The sequence below is a fragment of the Protopterus annectens genome, chromosome 12.part0 (assembly GCF_019279795.1).
Source record: "Protopterus annectens isolate FY-2018-M chromosome 12.part0, PAN1.0, whole genome shotgun sequence".
Taxonomy (NCBI): domain Eukaryota; kingdom Metazoa; phylum Chordata; order Ceratodontiformes; family Protopteridae; genus Protopterus; species Protopterus annectens.
Window position 1 is genome coordinate 1,128,317,808 of NC_056746.1, and position 19,654 is coordinate 1,128,337,461.

Consider the following 19,654-nt stretch of genomic DNA (forward strand, 5'->3'; position numbering starts at 1 on the left):
CCCCTGGGCCACTCGGAAATAATTAAGAGTGGTTCCCCGTGAATGTCCAAAATGGACGCCTGCAAAGCCTTGTTGGACATGCTGTCAGCCGGATCCTTGCCGGCCTCTAACCTGGTCACGGCAGAGAAATCCAACAACACAGCCGGGTGAACCTCTGGGTCATACAGACCTCAGGAGAAATACCCAGCAGAGGCTGGACAGTGGAAGATTCCAGTCTTACCTTTTTCACCTTATTCCCTAACGGCTGACCTTTGGGGTGGGAAGTTCCTTTCACTGTATCTTCAGCGAGAAACAAAAGATGCTGGTTGTCAAGGTACAAAGAAAGGGAAGAAAGCCGGCTACAAAGGGTTTTTGCAATGAAAGCCTGAAAATAGGATGCAACTTATGGTTGCGAGAAGCTCCTAGGCAAAAAAGACTCCTAGGCAAAAAAGACTATCGTAGTGGTCCTTATGGGGAATTTGTCTCCTGCACTGGCATTTCCCTTCCTGGATGACATTAACCCCCCAGAGCAACAAAAAGCTAAGATAAAACAAAGCCTCAATGGAGAACTTATTTGGAATGACTTAGAACCAGCAGAAATATGTAGGCATTCACCGGAGCACGAAAACTGTGTTCAAACTGGCAGAAAATGACATTAAGCGTGCAGACCGATGACCTGGAGGTGTTCGGACTGGCAGCAAAGAAGTTCTGAGGTTGGTATGTCCGGACATCACCTTTATGCAGTACGCTACGCGAGTAGAGTATGGATGATGTTCAGTGTACCTTAAAGCAACAGTATATTTGGTATACTGGCCAACATCAGGCTTCCATGGCAGGGAATCCTATAAGTAAGGAGTACTGCAGCAGTGAATGTAAGGACATCAAGGCAGACAGCTCAAACTCAGACATACTAAAAAGTATTTCACAGACAGGAGGAAAGTAGTATATAGCAGTCTTCCAAACGAGACAAGAGGTTTGAAAAATAACCGACTTCAGAAACACAGGGAGAAACAATGTTTTTTATGAGGTATGAAAAAAAGTGAACTGATAATTAAACAAGATGTGTAGGTTTCCCAGTGGACAGATAATTGGACAGAATGGCTATGCTATGCATTTCTTAAGCAGAGTCAAAATCTAAGATTCTGGTTTTATTTCTCTTAGTATCAAGTATACAATAGACACAGTACTGGAAAAATCATAGAAATAAAAGGTCTTACTTATTAGCTTTACCACTTTTATATCTACAACTTCAAAATAACTAGGGAGGTAAGCTTTTATGAATAACAACAGTTTATTAGAAATCTGCTATTTCTAAAGAGATATGAACAATAGTCTAAGGTCATATAACCTACCTTGTAGGGCCATGTATAAAATCTTCTGTGTGTCTGAAATATAAAGGATTCTGTAAGTGGTCTATTTTAGTATGCTAATATTCTTCACAGATACATTCATTGATAAGCAAGCAGGAAGCTAGCTGCTTTTCATAGACTAAGCTCAGGCTGTGTCACAAATAAAATGCACAGAATGTCAGGGTAAAAATACCAAAAAAATTAAACAGGTTTTCACTAAATGCAATTTTGCAATTCTGCTGTAGTGCAGCTGTTCCTAAACAAATTACTGCAATGCTTATGGAAAAGTGCGACTATGGTCTCAGCGTGAACATTTACCCGAAATGCTGACACCCAGAGCAGCTAACATTTTAGATAAGCTGCAGGAAGCATCAAACATGGTGCTGTCAAGCAAGTTTTCAAGACCATCAAATTTTGGATGCAGTTTCCTGTCTCAGTGCCTTCTCTTTTTAAAAGTTGCAATTACTGCACACTTCAAGCAAAACATGATTATAAAAAATATGTATTTTAGAGACTTGTGTAAGGAATACAAAAAAGAATATCTTCATTTCAACAGTGATGGAAATAACAAAACAGAAGAAAGTTGTACAACTAGAGAGCACTCAACCAAATGAAGACTATCGATATACAGCCCCAAGGCAGCTATCAGAGATAAGATTATTAAGAAATTGATGGAAAACAAGATGGTTATGATCCAAGACCACAGACTTCCAGAGGCAAAATGCAACATGCCATCATCCAGTTTGGACAGAGAAAACAGACCAATCAGGATGTCTGACCTTGACGGGTAATGTCTGGAACCAAGAAAAGGAAGATCATTTATATATTAAGGATCTTGAGAAGGACTTCAATGAGTTTTGTAGGCAGGCAGGACACTCAGATAATAGATGGGCCAGCTCTGATATGGATCTCTCCTGTGACAGGACGTTGGTGGACCATCACTCCCCCCCCAACAAGTCTAAAATGTCTCTGAAGGAGATGTTTTCCAAGGGGGGAGGGGGAGGGGAATCATCCTTCTCTTCTATGAAATCAGTATCCTCAGTTAGGGGCTCCTACGGGGGAGTCCACATACCTCCTTTTGCAAGTATGCTTTTTCTGCATTTCTACAGTGGAAACTTCTGGAGAAGACTCGGAAGCATAGGAGTCGTCTGCAGTATGAACTATGTCGAGACCTCTCAAAGCTGGGTAGCCAATGGAAACGGGAAGAGGAGGATGAGGGACTGAAGATTTCAGCAAACATTAGGATGGTTCAGAGTATGGAAGGAACACTTCTCTAAAGGGAACACTTCTCTAAATTTAGACAGATCTCTTTCAAAAGCCTCAAAAGCCAAAGCTGGCCCACGGATTTTCCTGTGGGATGCAAAGAGCCTGACAAAGGAATGTCCTGAAACCCAATCCAGCTCAGCTATAAAGTAGACACTGCAGCTGAGATGTGAAGAGTAGAAGCACTGACAGGGGGGGGAATCCAAAAGTCTCAGTCTATCCCAACCTCTGGCACCAGCTCCAACCTCTCGGCTCTAGGACTCTCCAACATCAGATGCTGACAGAGTTAAATGAGTAAGAGTTACTGCTGGAATTGAAGACACATAAGCTATTGGCTATGATGCAGGTAAGTCCTCGGGAAACACTCAGACCCAAAGGCACTGGACTTGAAGGTTGGATCAATGAAGAAGATACTAAAAGAGTGATTGTAGGGACAGTTTTCAGCATTCCAGCAAACGGAGGTACACGGAGGACCCCCAACTAAACCTGGGTCCTCAAAAACTGCATCCTGTCCACATCTGTCTCAGAGAAGTTGCTTGAAGACAGCACAGACCTTAAGGAAAAAAATGTCAATGTCAGCCTAGATGACTGATGAAAGGCCCTTTCTTGGAGAAAAAAGGAATGGAACGGAGGACTGACCGGCTCTGGTACAAACCTTGCTTCCACAGTAGGAGGAACAGATGACCGGATCTTAATGGGTTCCAATGAGAGAAGTGAATCTGAAAGTCTTGGAAGCTTTGGAGCCAGACCTGAAGGTACCAAAAGGTGGGGAGAGCTATTCCGAGCTTCCTTCCCATGGGACTAATCCTACAGAGATTTTTCTTTGGGAGACTCCCTTTTCTTCTTTCTAACCTCATCTTTTGTCATCTGTCTCTTACTTTTCTATCCCGATTTCTTGCTAGATGGAGAACTAAACTAGAAGAAGGTCAATTTCCCTTCACTGTGGCTGGGAGAAGACCCTTAAGTAACAGTTTAGACATGGTTTGAAAGAGCCCTAGCTCCAAAGGCTGAGAGCAAAGAACAATCCCTGTGCAGATGAGAAGCCCTCAGCAATAAACACACTATAAATGTGGGTGCTGATGGGGAATACTGCGACCACAACTGGTACATTTCTTAAAAGCAGAGGCCTTTTTGGACATGTTCATAGGTTTACAGGTTCATAGGTGTTTAATAGGCTAATGACAAGGGCCTTTTTAAGCCTAGCCATGCATCCCAAATCTCTGACAAGTTCTGCTACCCTTGATAAGTGTAAACGAGGGCCTGGGAGATGAACCATTTACAGGTTACCTGTGTCCATTAGAGACATAGGTGCCAGACCAGGGATGAATTTCCAGTTTCCCATCCAATTATCCAAGCTGCACTTGAATTGGGTTACGGAGGAACTCTGGTTTACATGGATAGGGAGCCTGTTCCATAGATGGGGTAGTCTCTGGGATACATACCGATCTCTCCAGCAGGTCCTATTTATATCACAGGCAATGTTTAAGTGTTTAGAACAGGTAATTCTGGTGTTGTTTGTTTTGTGGATATGCAGGAGGTCCATTACAGTGGGGTCTGACAGTGCCTGCATGCCAGGCATAGATCTCCCCTCAAAAGCCTGTAGGAGACAGAATACAGGGATAAGGCCTTGAGGTGGTTTTCATAGGATATTTTACTTACTCTCTTATTCTTTTAGTGAGGAACCTTTGTGAACATTCCAGTTGTTGGATATGCCTGGTTAGGTACATAACAAAGGGGGCATTACACTCAATGATAGGTCTGATGAATGCCGATTACAGTGGAACAATGCCTTCCTTGGACGTAGATGCCATACCTTTGTTTATAAGTTCACAACATAGAATGATTTCCTCACCACTGTAGACACGTGATAGTCAAAGGCTAGATTACCATCTGTGTCCCCAAGTCCCTGACTATTGGGTCAACTCTAAGAGATGTGTTGTCAGTATTACAGTTACCAAGGATGGATAACTTCCTAAAGGATAACATTATCCATTTCTTGGCATTTAGTTTTATAGTTCATGGATCTGCACCAGTTATTTACCTGTGTCAGTCCCTCCTAGGGAACCTTTGTGTCAGTGTGAGATTCAAGGACAGCTCCTAATTTACAATCATTTGCAAATTTAGTCAGCCAGAGATCACTGACATTGGCCTTAACTTCAGAGAATTACATGCCAAAAAGGAGCGGTCCAAGGACTGATCCCTGAGGGACTCCACTTGTGACTGGCCTCTTTGTAGAGTTGGACTCCCCAATTCTAACTTCCTGGGTCCTGTCTATGAGCCAGCTGGCTATCCACTGGGTGACATGTGGGTTTGTACCTAATCTCTTAAGTTTGTCAACAATGCCCAAGTGGGGTATTGTGTCAAATGAATCAGCCAGTTCAAGGTAGGCAGTGTGAATGATTTTGCCCTCACCCATTGCTTTGGTGACTTTCTCAAAGAAGTCTACCAGGTTGAGTAGGCATGATCTGCCCTTGACAAAACCAAACTTGAGTTGGGTCCTGTGTCTGGAGGCTTACTATATCTCTGTTGATCATCTCCATGATGATTCTTTCCATGGCTTTACATATAAGACAAGTAAGACTTTTGGGTCTGTAGTTTCCAGGGTCTGTAAATGGCCCAACTTTGCGCAGAGAGATGACTGTTGCCCTTCTCCATTCATGAGACATGAAGCCTGTTCGGAGGCTATAGTTAAATAGCAATTCCAGAGGCCTGATAGGTCATGTTTCATGCTATTTAAAAGGCATCCGGGGATATTGTCTGTGCTCATTGATGCAGTGTTCTTGGTCTTAGAGAGAAAACATTAAGGACCTGTTCCCTAGTGATAGTAGGGGGAGTTATATTTGATATTTCCCCAGGGAAGGTCGAGGGGGACAGGGGGTAAAGTTGGAGCTGAATTTATCAGCCAGGATGTTTGCTTTAACTTCTGGCTCAATATAGATGGCTCCTTTCACAATGACCTTTGCACACAACTGTATATTTCCTTTGAGGTTGCGGACATAGCTAAAGAATGCTTTGTGGTTGCCCTTGGCCTGGGAGGCCAAACATAGCTCAAATTTGGCTTTGGTAGACTTTATTTGTCCTCCGAGTTGTTTATTTAGTTTGATGAGACTGCTTTTATCCTGCTGGGTGTGCTGCACTTCCAAATGTTTGCCATAATTTTCTTCCTCCTGTTATACAGCCTATTGATTTTGTGATTCCACCAGGGTGGTGTGTTTTTTGAGTTAGTTCTGTACTTCTGGTGGGTACAACTGCTTCTATGCAGCTATTAACATGCTTGTATAGGGTTTCTGTGAACAGCTCTGCATAGCCAGCAGTCTTCTCAGGGTTTATGGGGGCTTGACATTTTTACAAGTTCTCACTTAATAGCAGGATATTAGTCTTAGAATAGTTCCTGAACATTCCAAGTTTAGCTGGGGGTCCAGGTTTTATTTCTACTTCAAAGGAGATCATTTTGTGGTCTGAGCTTACCAGGGAAGGCATTATAGTAGGGGGTGTGCAGCAGTCTCCCACATTAGTGAACAGATCCAGTATGGTTCCACCCCTGGTTGGTGTATTGACTATCTGGTCCAGGGAGTTTGTGTTTACAAAATCCAGGAATCTGTGCATAAACGTTTGGTGTCTTGTAGGATTCCCAGTTAATAGTTGGGGAATTAAAGTCACCCATGAATATGGTACTGGGTTGGATGGTTAGTGTTTCTAATAAGTTTAAATACATGGCATGGATTTCCTGGGTCAAAGAGGGGACCTATAGCTTGCAAGGAAGTGGTATTGGATTTTACCTATGGTGATTTGGACATGGAGCAGCTGAAGTGCATTGTCCTGTTTGACCAGCCTTGAAGTATATTTATTTTTTATGTAAATAAAGACACTTCCGCCTTTAGTCCCTGCCTATGAAGTAGCTGGCCTAAATGTGTGGAAGGCATTATAACCTTGCACTGTTGGTATGCTCTCTGCGGCTTTAAACCATGTCTCAGTGACCGCACAGATGTCAGCATTCTCTGGGCGTAGAGAGAGCTTCTAGGGGGTGGCGTTTTTTGTTTAGACTCCTAGCATCGAGCAGTAATACCTTAAGATTTTCTTGGTTTTGATTTGCTATGTCGCAAGTACTTTCAGTTTGGCATTGCCTAAAAAAGGCACCGGGGGGGGGGGCGTGGCAAATTTTTAGCTACTATTCAAAAGCCTAGAGGGGAGAGGTGCAGACCATCCCTGGCAAAGCAGTATGGTCTGTTGACCATCTCCTTCCATGCTGACAAACACTGCACTCCCCTTAGACTGACACCAGAAACTAAGCCAATTATTAAAGTCAATCATCTTTTGATCGTTTTGTTTCATGTTGGGTGAAAGAAGAAAAGCCACACATCTGGAAAAAAAGTTCTTTAAACACCAAAGCACAATACTAAAAAAAGCTATATTATATGTAGTATTACCAGAAAACTATCAACAAGGACTCTGACACTATAGTCTGTATCAGAAGACAGACTTTTATTTTTTAGTGGGAGGCAAAGGCATGAATGGGGAAGGCACAAAAAAGAAACAGAAAGCTAGGGTACTAAATGGGAGGAGAAAAAGAAGAAAAGACAATGAATTGAAGCAAAAATCCCAGAAAAAAAGTTCACTTATCTGAAAAAAAAGAACCACCAAGAAGTGGGCAAGGACGATGTATAATGCATACGAGCTGCAAACTAGACCTGAAGCACCAAGAAAATGGAGTAGAATTACGGGTAAGAAGAGCCTGAGCCTTGGATCCAAACATCTAAATCTGAGTGTGTAAATAAACTCAAACTCCCAGTGCAATGCTAAACACTGAAATAGTATCACCATGCAAATAAAATTTTCCGACAAACTCTGTTTTAAACAACTGCTTAAACAACATCTTAATCAGTCCTGGTCCTGTACGTGCTCATCACAGGGTTAACATTTTTTCACTGTACAATACTATCCTTAAACATAATATTCCCAACCTCTTACTGAAATGACAAAACAATTTTAAACATAACTGGTGCCTGTACAATCCACTTTGTCTTTAGTAACTTCCAGCTCTGTAAAATCTTATAGGTTCATATGTGTTTAATAGACTAACTACCACAAGGGCCTTTTTAAGCCTAGCTATGTATCCCAAATCTCTGACAAGCTCTGCTACCCTTGATAAGTGTAGGCGTGGGCCTGGGAGATGAACCATTTACAGGCTACCCGTGTCCATTAGAGACATAGGTGCCAAACCAGGGATGAATTTCAGGTTTCCCATCCAATTGTCCAAGTTGCACTTGAATTGGGTTAGGGAGGAACTCTGCTTCACATGAACGGGGATCATGTTCCATAAATGGGGTAGTCTCTGGGATACATACCTCTCTCTCCAGCAGGTCCTATTTATATCACAGGCAAGGTTTAAGTCTTTAGAATGGGTAATTCTGGTGCTGTTTGTTTTGTGGATATGCAGGAGGTCCATCAGAGTGGGGTCTGACAATGCCCTGTATGCAAGGCACATATCTCCCCTAAAAGCCTGTAGGAGACAGAATACAGGGGATAGGGGATAGTCTTACAATGCATATGTAAAAATGTAACTACTGTTTGTATATAAATATAAATAGAAATGTAACTACTCTATTTGACTGGAACTTAGCATAATGCAATGTAAGCAAATGGAGCTTTTCTCCCTGGTCCTCTGCTGAAAATTGGCATTACCTAATCAGACTTTCCTGGTACACAAGACAAATAAATAAAATAAAATAAATTAATAAATAAAATCTGCCAGTGTTAGATCCATATGAATCCAATAACCCAGCAGTTGAGGTGGACAGAAGAGACATCATTAGATCTGATGTTATAGTTTACTATTACTGTAACTCTCCATAAAGATCAGTTGCTTATCTATGCCAAATTGGTATTAGGCCTAGAGCTTAACTGGGAAGCATCTACCAGAAATAAACAAAGAAAAATTACACTGCTTGTTTTACAGCCATCATTAAGGTCAAATGCTGCACTATTTTCTGCTGCATCCACTCCCAATCAGATACAATGCATTATGCATTAACAGTTTCTGAAATACAGTGTGGACAGAAGTAAGGCGAACACAAACACAAAGGTGGTAGGGGCTTTAAGGACAGACAACTGAAATCAGCAAGCTGCTATCCACAAAAGGTGACAGAAGTACTTAACCCAAACCCTTAGTACATACTCCGAAATGTGCTCAGAGACCTGTAAAAGCCTATTCTTCCCTAGACATGAGGGTCTCTACCAGCCTACACAAATGAGGATTGGTGGTGACCAAACCAGAGATCTAGCATACAAGTGTAGTTGTCAAGAAGACACCTCCCTTGAAGAAGATGAAGAGGAGTCATTTTTCCACAGAAGATGGTATTTTGCTCAAGAGAATAAGGGTACTAGTGAAGCAGAGAGCTTAGCAAAGAAATCAGGCTTACAACTTCTAAAGCTTGCCCACCTGATCAAATCTTAAACATAAGGATAAGCTGTCAACCCTGTTTCTTCATTGGGCCACTTTTAAACCAGCTAGACGTTAGGAGCTGGCAAAGCTTCCAGTTATTCTTGGATAAGAGGGAGACAATGGGTTCAAAGTGGTTAAAGCAGTAGCAGAAGGGATATCTAGATGTTGTAATACCTCTTAAGGGGTCTAGTTTAGGATCTAATGGAGGTAGTCTCAGACAGACTATTACTTAGGCATCAAATGTTGAACATTTTCTAAATGATCTGTTGTAAGAGAAGGCTTGAAATGCTCAAAGAGTAGGAAATAACTGAGGGCAAATGGATGCTTACACTCCACAAAAGGGATGACAAGTTAAGGCCTGGAGGGGAAGCATCGGGACTCAAGAATCTCAAAAGCACCAAAAACAAGGTGCAAAACCTGAAGTATGAAGCCGTTTCACACACTGTACAAGATCACCTGAAATAAAGTCTGATGTTAAGGATAACAACTTATTTTGCTTCTAGTGCATTTTCAGAAGCAACTCAGAAACGCACATGACAAAAGTACAGTTGTGTAAAATCTTACCATAACAATAGATGTCCTTCGCTTCACTGTTGCAGTATTCTTCCCAAAAGGGACCTCCTGCCAGGGATAGCCCAACATCTGGCTAGTATACCAAAGCCTTCAGCTGTTCTAGGCATCATACGTCACATATATGCTCACTGTGCAAGATGTAGGGCATAAAGGTGATATACAGATGCAATCACTCAGAAAGTACAGTTGTGTACTGCAGGCAGATAACCCAAATGTGATGACTGCAACAGTGAAACACGAAGAACATCTGGAAAAGCCCGGGAGGAACAGAATATCCTCAGGGACAAACAGGAACATGTGCATCCAGAAGGGTGCCTCAACCAGGAATGCAATCAGAACACACAGCAATATTTAGGACAGAGGGGGAAGGAGGGAGGGACCAAATACTGCAACATTAAAGAGAAGTTCCTCCACTATTATGGTAAGATTTTACACAATTGTACAATGCCCTTCCACATCACTACTGCAGTATTCTTCACCTAAGAAAGAGTACAAGAGCTCAAGAGAAAGCTAGGGAGGACAAAGACACAGAGGAACCCTCCACAAACCCATGCAGGATCGCCCTAGCAAGGCTACTCTAGCCCTGGAAATAATATCCAACATGTAATGCTTAGTGAAGGTATGAACAGACCAAGTAAGCAGCCTCAAGGGTAAAATCTGTATCCACACTCTTGAAAAAGGCCACAGAAGCGGCAACTACTCTAGTAGATTGGGCCTTTACAAATGAGGAGAGACATTTGCCATAAAAATAACAGCAAAAGGAAATTGACTTAAAAATCCAGGAGGAGATGGTTTGCTTACAAACAGCCAAACACAAAGTTCTGGGATGAAAAGAAACAAAAAACTTCTCAGATTTGCGAATAACTTTAATTTTATCTCAATAACATCTGAGCTGTCTATGGAAATCCAAGGTGTGAAAAGCCTTCTCACTGACAGACTGCTGAGAAGGAAAAATGGAAGGAAGATGAATACACTGATTAAGGGACAACTCATTAACCACCCTGGCATAAAAGATGGATTAGTGCGAAGAGACACCACCTCGATGAAAAACTAAAAAAAAAGAGGGAATAATCAAGATAGCCTGAAGTTCAGACACACACTCGGCAGAAGTAAGAGACAAAAGATGTTGTCTTCTAAGAACAATGTTGCAAGGAAGCCGAATAAGCAGGCTCAAAAGGAGACTGGGTCAACTTTTCAAGCAGGAAACTGAGGTCCCAAGGCGGAGGAATAGGCTTCCTAGGGGCCTGATATGAAGGATGTCTTTATGAAATTGTTTGACCTGAAATCTAGAGTCTACAGGAGAAGTCAAGGGTAGACAAGCAGAGACTGCAGACAAGTGAGCTTTAACCGAAGAATATGCCAACCCACTATGGAGAAGATCACAGAAGTAAAAGAAAACCAGAGGAACTTCTCCAGATAAAGGATCTAGATTGTAAGGGAGGCACCAGACAGAAAATATTTTCCATTTGGACACACCGGATTTTCTGGTAGTGGGTTTCTTGGACCCCTGCAGAACCTGAAGCACGTCCTCAGAAAAGAGGTGCTAAAACAGATTGTGCCAGCTGAAGAGTGGTAACTTGTGGAAATTGCCTATGGCCAAGTGAGAGAGAAGGGGGAACCAAATGCTGTCTGGGCCAAAAGGGAGTCACCAGCAAGATTCTGGGAGAGTCTTGCCTTATCTTGTGCAGAACTCATGGTAATGGGGGGGGGGTGTACAGAAACATCCCCTTCCAAGGAAAAGACATAGCATTCACTTATCAAGTCAGAGGACTTGGGACTCGAACAGAATAGAGGAAGTTGCCTTTTCAGAGGGGAGGCAAACACATCTACCAGAGGAATACCCCATTAATGGACAAAGTCTAGGAACACATCTTTGTGTAGCATGCATTTGTGAACTTGTGTTCTGGGCCTGTTCAAACAGTCTACCACTAGATTGTGCTCTGACGGAATGTAAACTGACTGAAGAGTCACTTGATACTGGATAGCTAGTTTAGATACCTGAACACAGTCTGTAAAGGAGGTAGGACCTTGTGCCCCCTTGCTTGTTGACATTCCACATCACGTTGGTACTGTGGAATGAAAAAAGGAGTGAAAAGATTACACAGCCAAAAAGCAAAGTCTTCATCTCTTCTATATTAATATGATATAACTTCTGATGAGGAGGTTACAGATCTTGGATCTTTGGGGGAGGAGGGCACAAGAAGCACCACACCCCGGTCTGAGGCAACCATGAAAAGCTCCTGAGCAGGAACTGGGGAGTGAAAAAGAAGCTCAATCTTAAGACAAGGAAGAAAATGAACAAGAAACGCCAGGAGGTGGCAATGCTGAGGCAACACCAATTAGAGTTACCACTAACATTTCCTCATATGGAGTCTGATGAAAAGGGGCATGGGGATGGTGAAAGTCATGAATCCCAGGACATGACAGCAGGGCAAGAGACCGGAAACAAAGTTGTCAATGAAAGAACCTTGAGGGCAGGAAGAGATGCCAGCATGACAACAGACTGAAGCCTGCATCTGTGGAAAACATGATCCTGGGAAGGCATCAGAACTGATTTCTGGAGGTTTATCATAAAAAACAGACTGTGTAAAAGACAGGTGTTAAACTGGAGATCCTGTAACAGACTGCTGGGAGAAGGAACTTGATTAAGCAGATTGTCTAGACAAAGAAAAGTTGAATACCTTGAAGACTGCAAAAGGCAATGACAGGAGTGAACACCCCTGGGGAAGTAGAGGTACCACAGAGTAAAGGAAAGAACTGACGATGCAAGGAAAAACAGAGAAATGTAAAAAAAACTCCTAAGTAGAAGATGAATGGGTACGTGAAGGTATGCATCCTTGAGCGACAAATACACCAGAAAAGCCTGGGTAAGCAGAACAGGAATAAAGGTCTGAGGAGACAACATCAGAAAAGAAGGGATCGTAAGGAAGGTGCTGAGCAGACAAAGATCCGGTGTTGATCTCCATGTACAAAAAACATTCTAGAGTAAAATGGTGCCCTGATCCAAGAGAGATTGCAGAACCTCTGGAAACTGAGGCAGCTGTTCTCGAGGAGATTGAAAAATACTTGAAAAGACAGGAAGAAACTTCCACACCATGAAGTATCCCTAACAGATAATCAACAGAGCCCAACAGTATGATGTGATCTGAAGCCAATTCGGAAGAGACAAGGAGAGGCACAGAGACAAGGGAACCCGGCTGAGGGGAAGGGAAGGCCAATCATCAAATAGAACTAGGCTGATCCTGAAAATAATGCTTCTGTGAGGAGGGAGTCTGTGAGTACAATTAGCAGAAGGAACATGCCTAAAACCTTTCTTACCCTTAGGAGGGAGGAGAGTCTGTCTATGAACAAAGGCAGACTTAGAAGGATATTCCTCTGAAACTTGGGAATAAGGGAAAGACATGTATGCTTAAGTTCCTGCAAGGCCCTATCCTTATCCTGAAGAGACTAAGTCAGCAGCAGCAGTCCCAAAAAGACTTTTGTTTCCAGAGGTGCATTCAAAAGCTTGGCCTTGATATCATCAGGCAAAGCCTGAAGATGTAGCCAAGAATAACACCTCATCACTGAACTAAAGCCAGCAGCCATGGAAGACACATCAGCAGCATTAAAGCTGCACTTTACAGAGTGACAGACAACTTGAGAAGTGGATCCTAACAAGGAAAGGACAGAAGCCTTTCCTCTAGAATCAGGAAGGCCAGATACTACCCTAGAAACCTGGGAAGGTAGGCCAAAACATACCTGGTCATATATGCCTGGTAGTTAATGGCCGCAAGGACAAAGTAGTGGCTCTATAAATTTTCTTGCCCAACCTTTCCATAGCTCAATTATCTATATCAGAAGGAAGGAGCTTAGTAGATGGTAACAATTTAATAGGTTTGTCAGAAGAAGCTGATACCGCAGAAGGATCAGCAGAAGGGCACTTATAAAGAAATGTACAGTCCTCAGGCACCTTGAAGAACCTACCAGGCTTCTTTGGAGGAGGAGGCTGAGACTCAGAGGCTACAGAGGATGTAGAAAAAGTACCCAAAAGGACAGCCAGAACAGGAATGACAGCTGACAGTTTGGGAAACTCCATTTTTAGGCACTCATAGTACCTTTTTTGAATGTCAAAGACCTGGGTATAATTCCAATTAAAATAGTCCATCATGGGGGCAACAGTATTCCCAAAGGGCAACTCTTCCAAGGGGGAGTCTGGACTTAAACTTCTTCCTCCAAAACATAGGCTGGGGGTGGGGGGAATTTGAGAAGAATAAGCTGGGGATTTATTCCCCGAAATCCAAATCCTCATCTGTGGAATCCAATTCCCTAGGCCCCTTAAGGGGAGTGGAAGACCAGAAGGAGCAGAAACAGATACCCCCTTGAGGAGGCTTCACAGCCATTAATGTATTAAGCAATCCCGGAGTGAAATTCTGCCATTCACGCCTGAGATCCTTAGTTTTCCGTTTCTTTTCTGTAGGATGTCCATTCATAAAACCCTTGACATGACTCAATGATAGTGGTAAGAAGTTCCTCTCACTAATATCTGAGGAACCCCCCTTGGCCCTCAGATATTGTCAGCAATGGTTCCCCCTCAACTTCAGGAGCAGATGCTGGAAAAGCCTCCGAGGATGTCAGAGAACTATGATCCATGTCAGCCTCTGACGGGGTTCACAGCAGAGGAATCCAAAGCAAGCACCACATGGTCTTTCAGGGCTTTCACTAGCCTCTAGAAAGACATACAGAGAAGGCTGGGCAGCAATTAGATTGGACTGAACTTTTTTTGCCCTCTTCTTGGCAGATGGGTGGCCCTCTGGATGGGAAGATTCCACCATAGCACCCTGAGCCAACAGCTTAAGTCGCTGGTTCTAAAGATAAATGGACAAGGAGGAGAGGCAACTACGGAGGGTCTTCGGTACAAACAAGTGACAGACAGAGCATTGCATATGATCACGGGAAGCACCCAAGCAAAAAAGTCAACGATCATTATGATCTTTATGGGAAATCTGCCTCCCACACTGACATTTTCCCTTTCTGGATGACATGAACACAATACCATACAACAGTAAAAAAAGAAAAGATGAAACCCCAGTGGGGCGCACTTACCTGATAAAAAGGCTTAAGTACAGCAGAAGGGCATTCAGACCAATATACAATAATGGTGTTAGCACTAGTGGCAAAGAAGTTCTGAGTGAATGTGTCCATATGTGACCTCTATTGCCCTATATCTTGTGCAGGAAGCATACATATGATGCATGACCCCTATAAGAAATTAAGTCTTTGGTATACTGGCCAGATGTTGCGCTATTCTTAGCAGGAGATCTCTTAGGTGAAGAATACTGCAAGACAGATAAGGAAAGACATCAAAAGATCTGACCTTGGGGGGTGTGGCCAGGATGCTGACAGGCTAGCACCACAGTTTTCTTATTCTGCTACTCTATTTCTACTTCTAACAGGAAAATTTATTTTTATAATATCCTAAACCAATTTTTGAACAAAACTTGTTACCTGATACTACACTGAATATTATCTAAACAATTTCTAAAAATTTTAATTTTTCCTGTCAAATTATTCATTTGAAATGTCTGTAGCCGTAGCTGTGAAATGAGTCAAAGATAATCTCTCAGGACTTGCCGTTAAAGAAAGACCTCCAGTCTGCTCTAACATACACAAACTTTCTTTAAAATGGATAGAATGGATAACAAACTGGACAGCTTTAAAGAAAACTGCACCACACAGGTGGAACAGATGCATGACATTTTAAAACAACAGAAAAACAATATGTGGAGTGGAAGATGCCCTTAATGACATAAAAGGCAGGGTATCCGAAGATGAAAACATTGAATTTCTACTGCGACAGAATACCTTATTACTAAACAAGATTGATGACTTGGAGAACAGATCCAGGAGAAATAACATTTGTATTTTTGGACTGCCTAAAAAATAGGAGAAAATATGTTCAGATTGCTTACTGCCTGGCTTCCTAAGACTCTGAATTTATCTGAAGCTATGTCGTATGGTATAGAAAGAGCACACAGGTCTCTAGTTTCTACTTCATCAAAAACTAACTCTTCACAGAGATCAGTTATTAAGTTCTTCTCGTATCAAGACAAGGAGCTAATACTTAAGCAGACTTGTCCAAATATCCTCTTAAACTGGATGACAAACTAATAAGATCGGATAATGATTATTCCAATGCTGTGATAACCAAAAGAAAATGTTTTTGCATCTTATAAAAGAACTTAAGAAAATACAGTTTAAGGTGCATTTGCTCTTTCCTGCCAAGCTCAAAATATTCCTTCTGGATGAAATTAGACACTGTAAAGACCCAGACTCTGCACTGTCATTCTTAAAAACAAAAAAAATTCTAGACCAAGCTGAAGATATGGACTGGAACAATAGTACTTTGAAAAGACGAGCAGAAGTAAATACCTGGAAATCCAATGAGAAGAAAAAGAAACTAATGGACAAATGACTCTCAGCTTTAGTATAACATTGATGTTAACTGTTTTAATAACAAAATTATTTTTCCATGACAAAGTTTACCAAATCAGTTACTGGAGATGTAGGTGAAAGGAAGGAAAACAATGATTCACTTCTCTATAAGGTAAATACATGTTACCTTTTCTTTTCCTATTTGTATTGCTAAGCTAATATTCTATATTTTATTTTCCATATTAAATATATGCCTTAGCTTAATAAGCATTAAGAAATTAATTCTAATAATAAGCTTTCTTTACATATATATCATGGGATCTTGACCAACTCTCCAAACTATTGCAACCCTTCTACCTTCCCTGACTCTTAGTGACCATTCTCTCAGCTCTACCTTAAGGCACTCTCCTCATCTCTCTAAGCACCACATCTCTACAGAGATTGCAGGAAACTGACTAACTTTTCCACTGAAACCTTTAACTATAGACTCTCTGCCATCAACTGGTCTTTCCTAAAAACTCTCCCACTCGATGCTGTTACTAAACTCAACCACATTTCCTTGATTTCCTAAACTCTCTTGCCCCAACTTGCAAAATCAGAATCAAATCTAATTTCACACCCTGACTCCCCAAAGCTACTCATGCTTTCATGTATGAAAGAGATGCTCTATGGAAAAAATGGCAAGCCACTAAAACTCTCACCTTTCTCCAAGGTTATAAGCAACTCATAAATCATGTAAAACAGCAATATTTCACTAAATTTCAAAGCACTCACCCAAATGACTCTAAAGAATTCTGGATTACTATACACTCCCTGCTCCGCACAAGTTTCTCTTACCATCCTTAACCCTTTCCCCTATCACTCTCCCTCTGAAACTGCAGGCTTACTCAACAAATACTTGAAAGACAGCATCTCTAAACTCCTACCCTCTGGTAACTCTGGCTCATCCCAACACTTCTGTGTCACCCTCACCTCTCCCTAAACCTCTATATGCTCCTCTGTCTCTCAGCCTTTTACATTGTGATCTGTTTCAACTAAATATATCAAATTCCTGTTTCTTAAACTAAAACCATGCTCTCCGTCCACTGATAAACTCCTCCCTCATCTCTTCTATACCACTCCTCTGCACAAAGGTGGCAACTTCGTTGAACCCTCCAACTATAGACCAATCGCTACTCTCTCACCACTGTCTAAGATCCTTGCAAAATGTATGCATACTAAACTACTGTCCTATCTCATTCACGAAAATCTCCTCAGCCCCCTTGCAACATGGTTGCCGCCCTAAACACAGCACCTCGACTGCTTTATTATCCTTTACTCAAAAGGTTGCAGAAGCTAAGGACAAAAACCTGTAGTCTCCTGGCTATTCCTTGATCTCTCTAAAGCCTTCGACACTGTCTCATCCCATCCTTCTTAAACTCTCAGACCTAAACCTCTCTCCTTCTACTCTTGGCTGGTTCCAATCCTACCGTATTGGCAGAAAACAAGCTGTTAGAAGGCAGCAAGCTTTCTCACCCTTCCTTGCTGTTCAAACAGAAGTATCCCAAGCTCCATACCTGGACCGCTCCTTTTCAACATTTTTACCAACAACTTATATTCATCCTGCAGTATCTCATATAGCAATAACCCAAAGCCAACCGTGGGTAAATACAGCATTACACACACCCAGAAGTGGGTTATTGCTATTATACCATGACATTATTTAAGAAAAGAAACTATTACTTTTCTTAAATAATGGCATAGTATAATGCCTGTTTACTGCCCTTCCGCAGATGTCTGGCATCCGTGGCAGTTCTGATGTACTGCGCGCCTGCGCAGTACATCAGAGCTGTGGGCAAAAGCAACGGAGAAAGCAAGATCTCCATTGCTTTTTTTACTGTTTCTCTATGTTAAATGGGTTTAACATAGCGAGACAGCTTTAAAATAAGCAACGGAGATGTCCGTTGCTTATTTAAAACTGTCTCGCTATGTTAAACCCATTTAACATAGCGAACAATAAAAAGCAACGGAGATCTTGCTTTCTCCGTTGCTTTTTAAAACCTGTCTCGCTATGTTAAATGGGTTTAGCATAGCGAGACAGCTAAAATAAGCAACGGAGGTCTCCGTTGCTTATTTTAAAGCTGTCTCGCTATGTTAAACCCATTTAACATAGCGAGACAGTGTTTTAAAAGTAGAGTTATACTAATGGAAAAAAGTCCGGGCGACCGGACCTTTTTCCATTAGTATAACTCGATTTACAATGTGCACGCTGGCCAATCAGCGTGCACGTTTTGGGGGGTTCATGGTATAATCTGTAATACAATATGCAGATGACTCTACTCTCTTACCTGTCCCCAATACCATCTCTGAACTACACACACTAACACAGGATTCCTTTATCTCAGTTGAAAAATGGCTTAGAAATAATCAACTAATCCTTAACACAAAGAAAACTCAGCTCCTTCTCTTCCCTACCTCAAACACTCTCTCACCTTAAATCCAACTTTTCTCTTTCCTCCCTAGATGGCACCACTATTTCCCCTGCCTCATAGACCAAACTCCTTAGGGTAATAATGGATGACCAACTAAAATTTGACTTGCACATACAACAGGCAATCAAAAAAGCACCAAAACTTGGTCTACTTTATATGAACAAAAAATTCCTCACTATTGCCACTAAACGCACTCTTGTGCAGACATTTCTCTTACCTAGTCTTCTATATGCTTCCCCCAGCCTCACCAATATCCAAACTACCTCAGTGCAGAAACTAGAACAAACATACAACAAAACTGCCAGATTTATTCTAAACCAACCACTCTCATTGCATCATTGCCTCTCACTTAAACTTCAGTGACTGGAATTTCCACACCTTCTCCTACAACCAACTCCACACTACCTTTTCCATACCTTTTCCATACTCAACAACTCTCCTGCCTGCCCTGCTCTAGCCTCCCATGTTACTCTGTACTCCCCCCCCAGCCTATCCATAGTGCTGATCAGCATCTACTCATAGTTTATAAATCCAAAAGGAATAATGGCAAACTACTTTACAAACACACCGTCTCATTAAATTGGAACAAACGCCCTCGCCATATTAGATCCAACTTTTCCTTTCCCTGTTTTAAAAAGAAGCCTAAATCCCACCTACTAAACTTGAAATTATGCCATTGCTTTGACCACACGTAGTCTTAAGTCTGTCCTATCGTATAACCTGTTGCATCTTCTAACATTCTTTCTCTGTAAATAACTTCTGCTTAAACTAAGCTCCTAAACCCTCAGCTCTACTACTATTGCCCTACTATAGCCCCCTCCTTTCTCTCCCCCCTCTCATTCTCCACACTATCTTTTTCCTCCACTTCCTATCAATGTCTGTACATTTTTCTTCTTTTGAACAACGATTATCTTTTTGTTTTGCTCACAGTACATTAAATAAGTATGTTGTGAATGGACTAAATTTTTATGATGTTTTACTTTTTAACTCTTAATTCACATGTCATGGTTGATTGGAATATGTGAGGTGTTGTTATGTATGAGCTTTGGATGTGCTTTTTCTAAGAGAATTAGACTGTTATGCTGTTTATGAGTGCTTCTTTACTAATTAAGCGATAAAATGGTGGGTGTATGCAGTGTGTATGAAGCAGTTTTCTTTTTTTCCTA

General features: G+C 41.7%; 1 protein-coding gene across 3 annotated transcripts in view; it reads right to left on the minus strand.

Annotated features, from left to right (window-relative positions):
* Positions 1-19,654, minus strand: part of MYBL2 (MYB proto-oncogene like 2) — a 779,549-nt gene that overhangs the window by 143,442 nt on the left and 616,453 nt on the right. For 2 of the 3 annotated variants that reach the window (XM_044090137.1, XM_044090139.1), the window contains exon 11: positions 1,332-1,364. The exons of the other annotated variant lie outside the window; for it this stretch is intronic. In XM_044090137.1, coding sequence (XP_043946072.1) covers positions 1,332-1,364 — 33 coding nt within the window. The remainder of the gene's footprint in view (positions 1-1,331; positions 1,365-19,654) is intronic. 3 annotated transcript variants of the gene reach the window in all.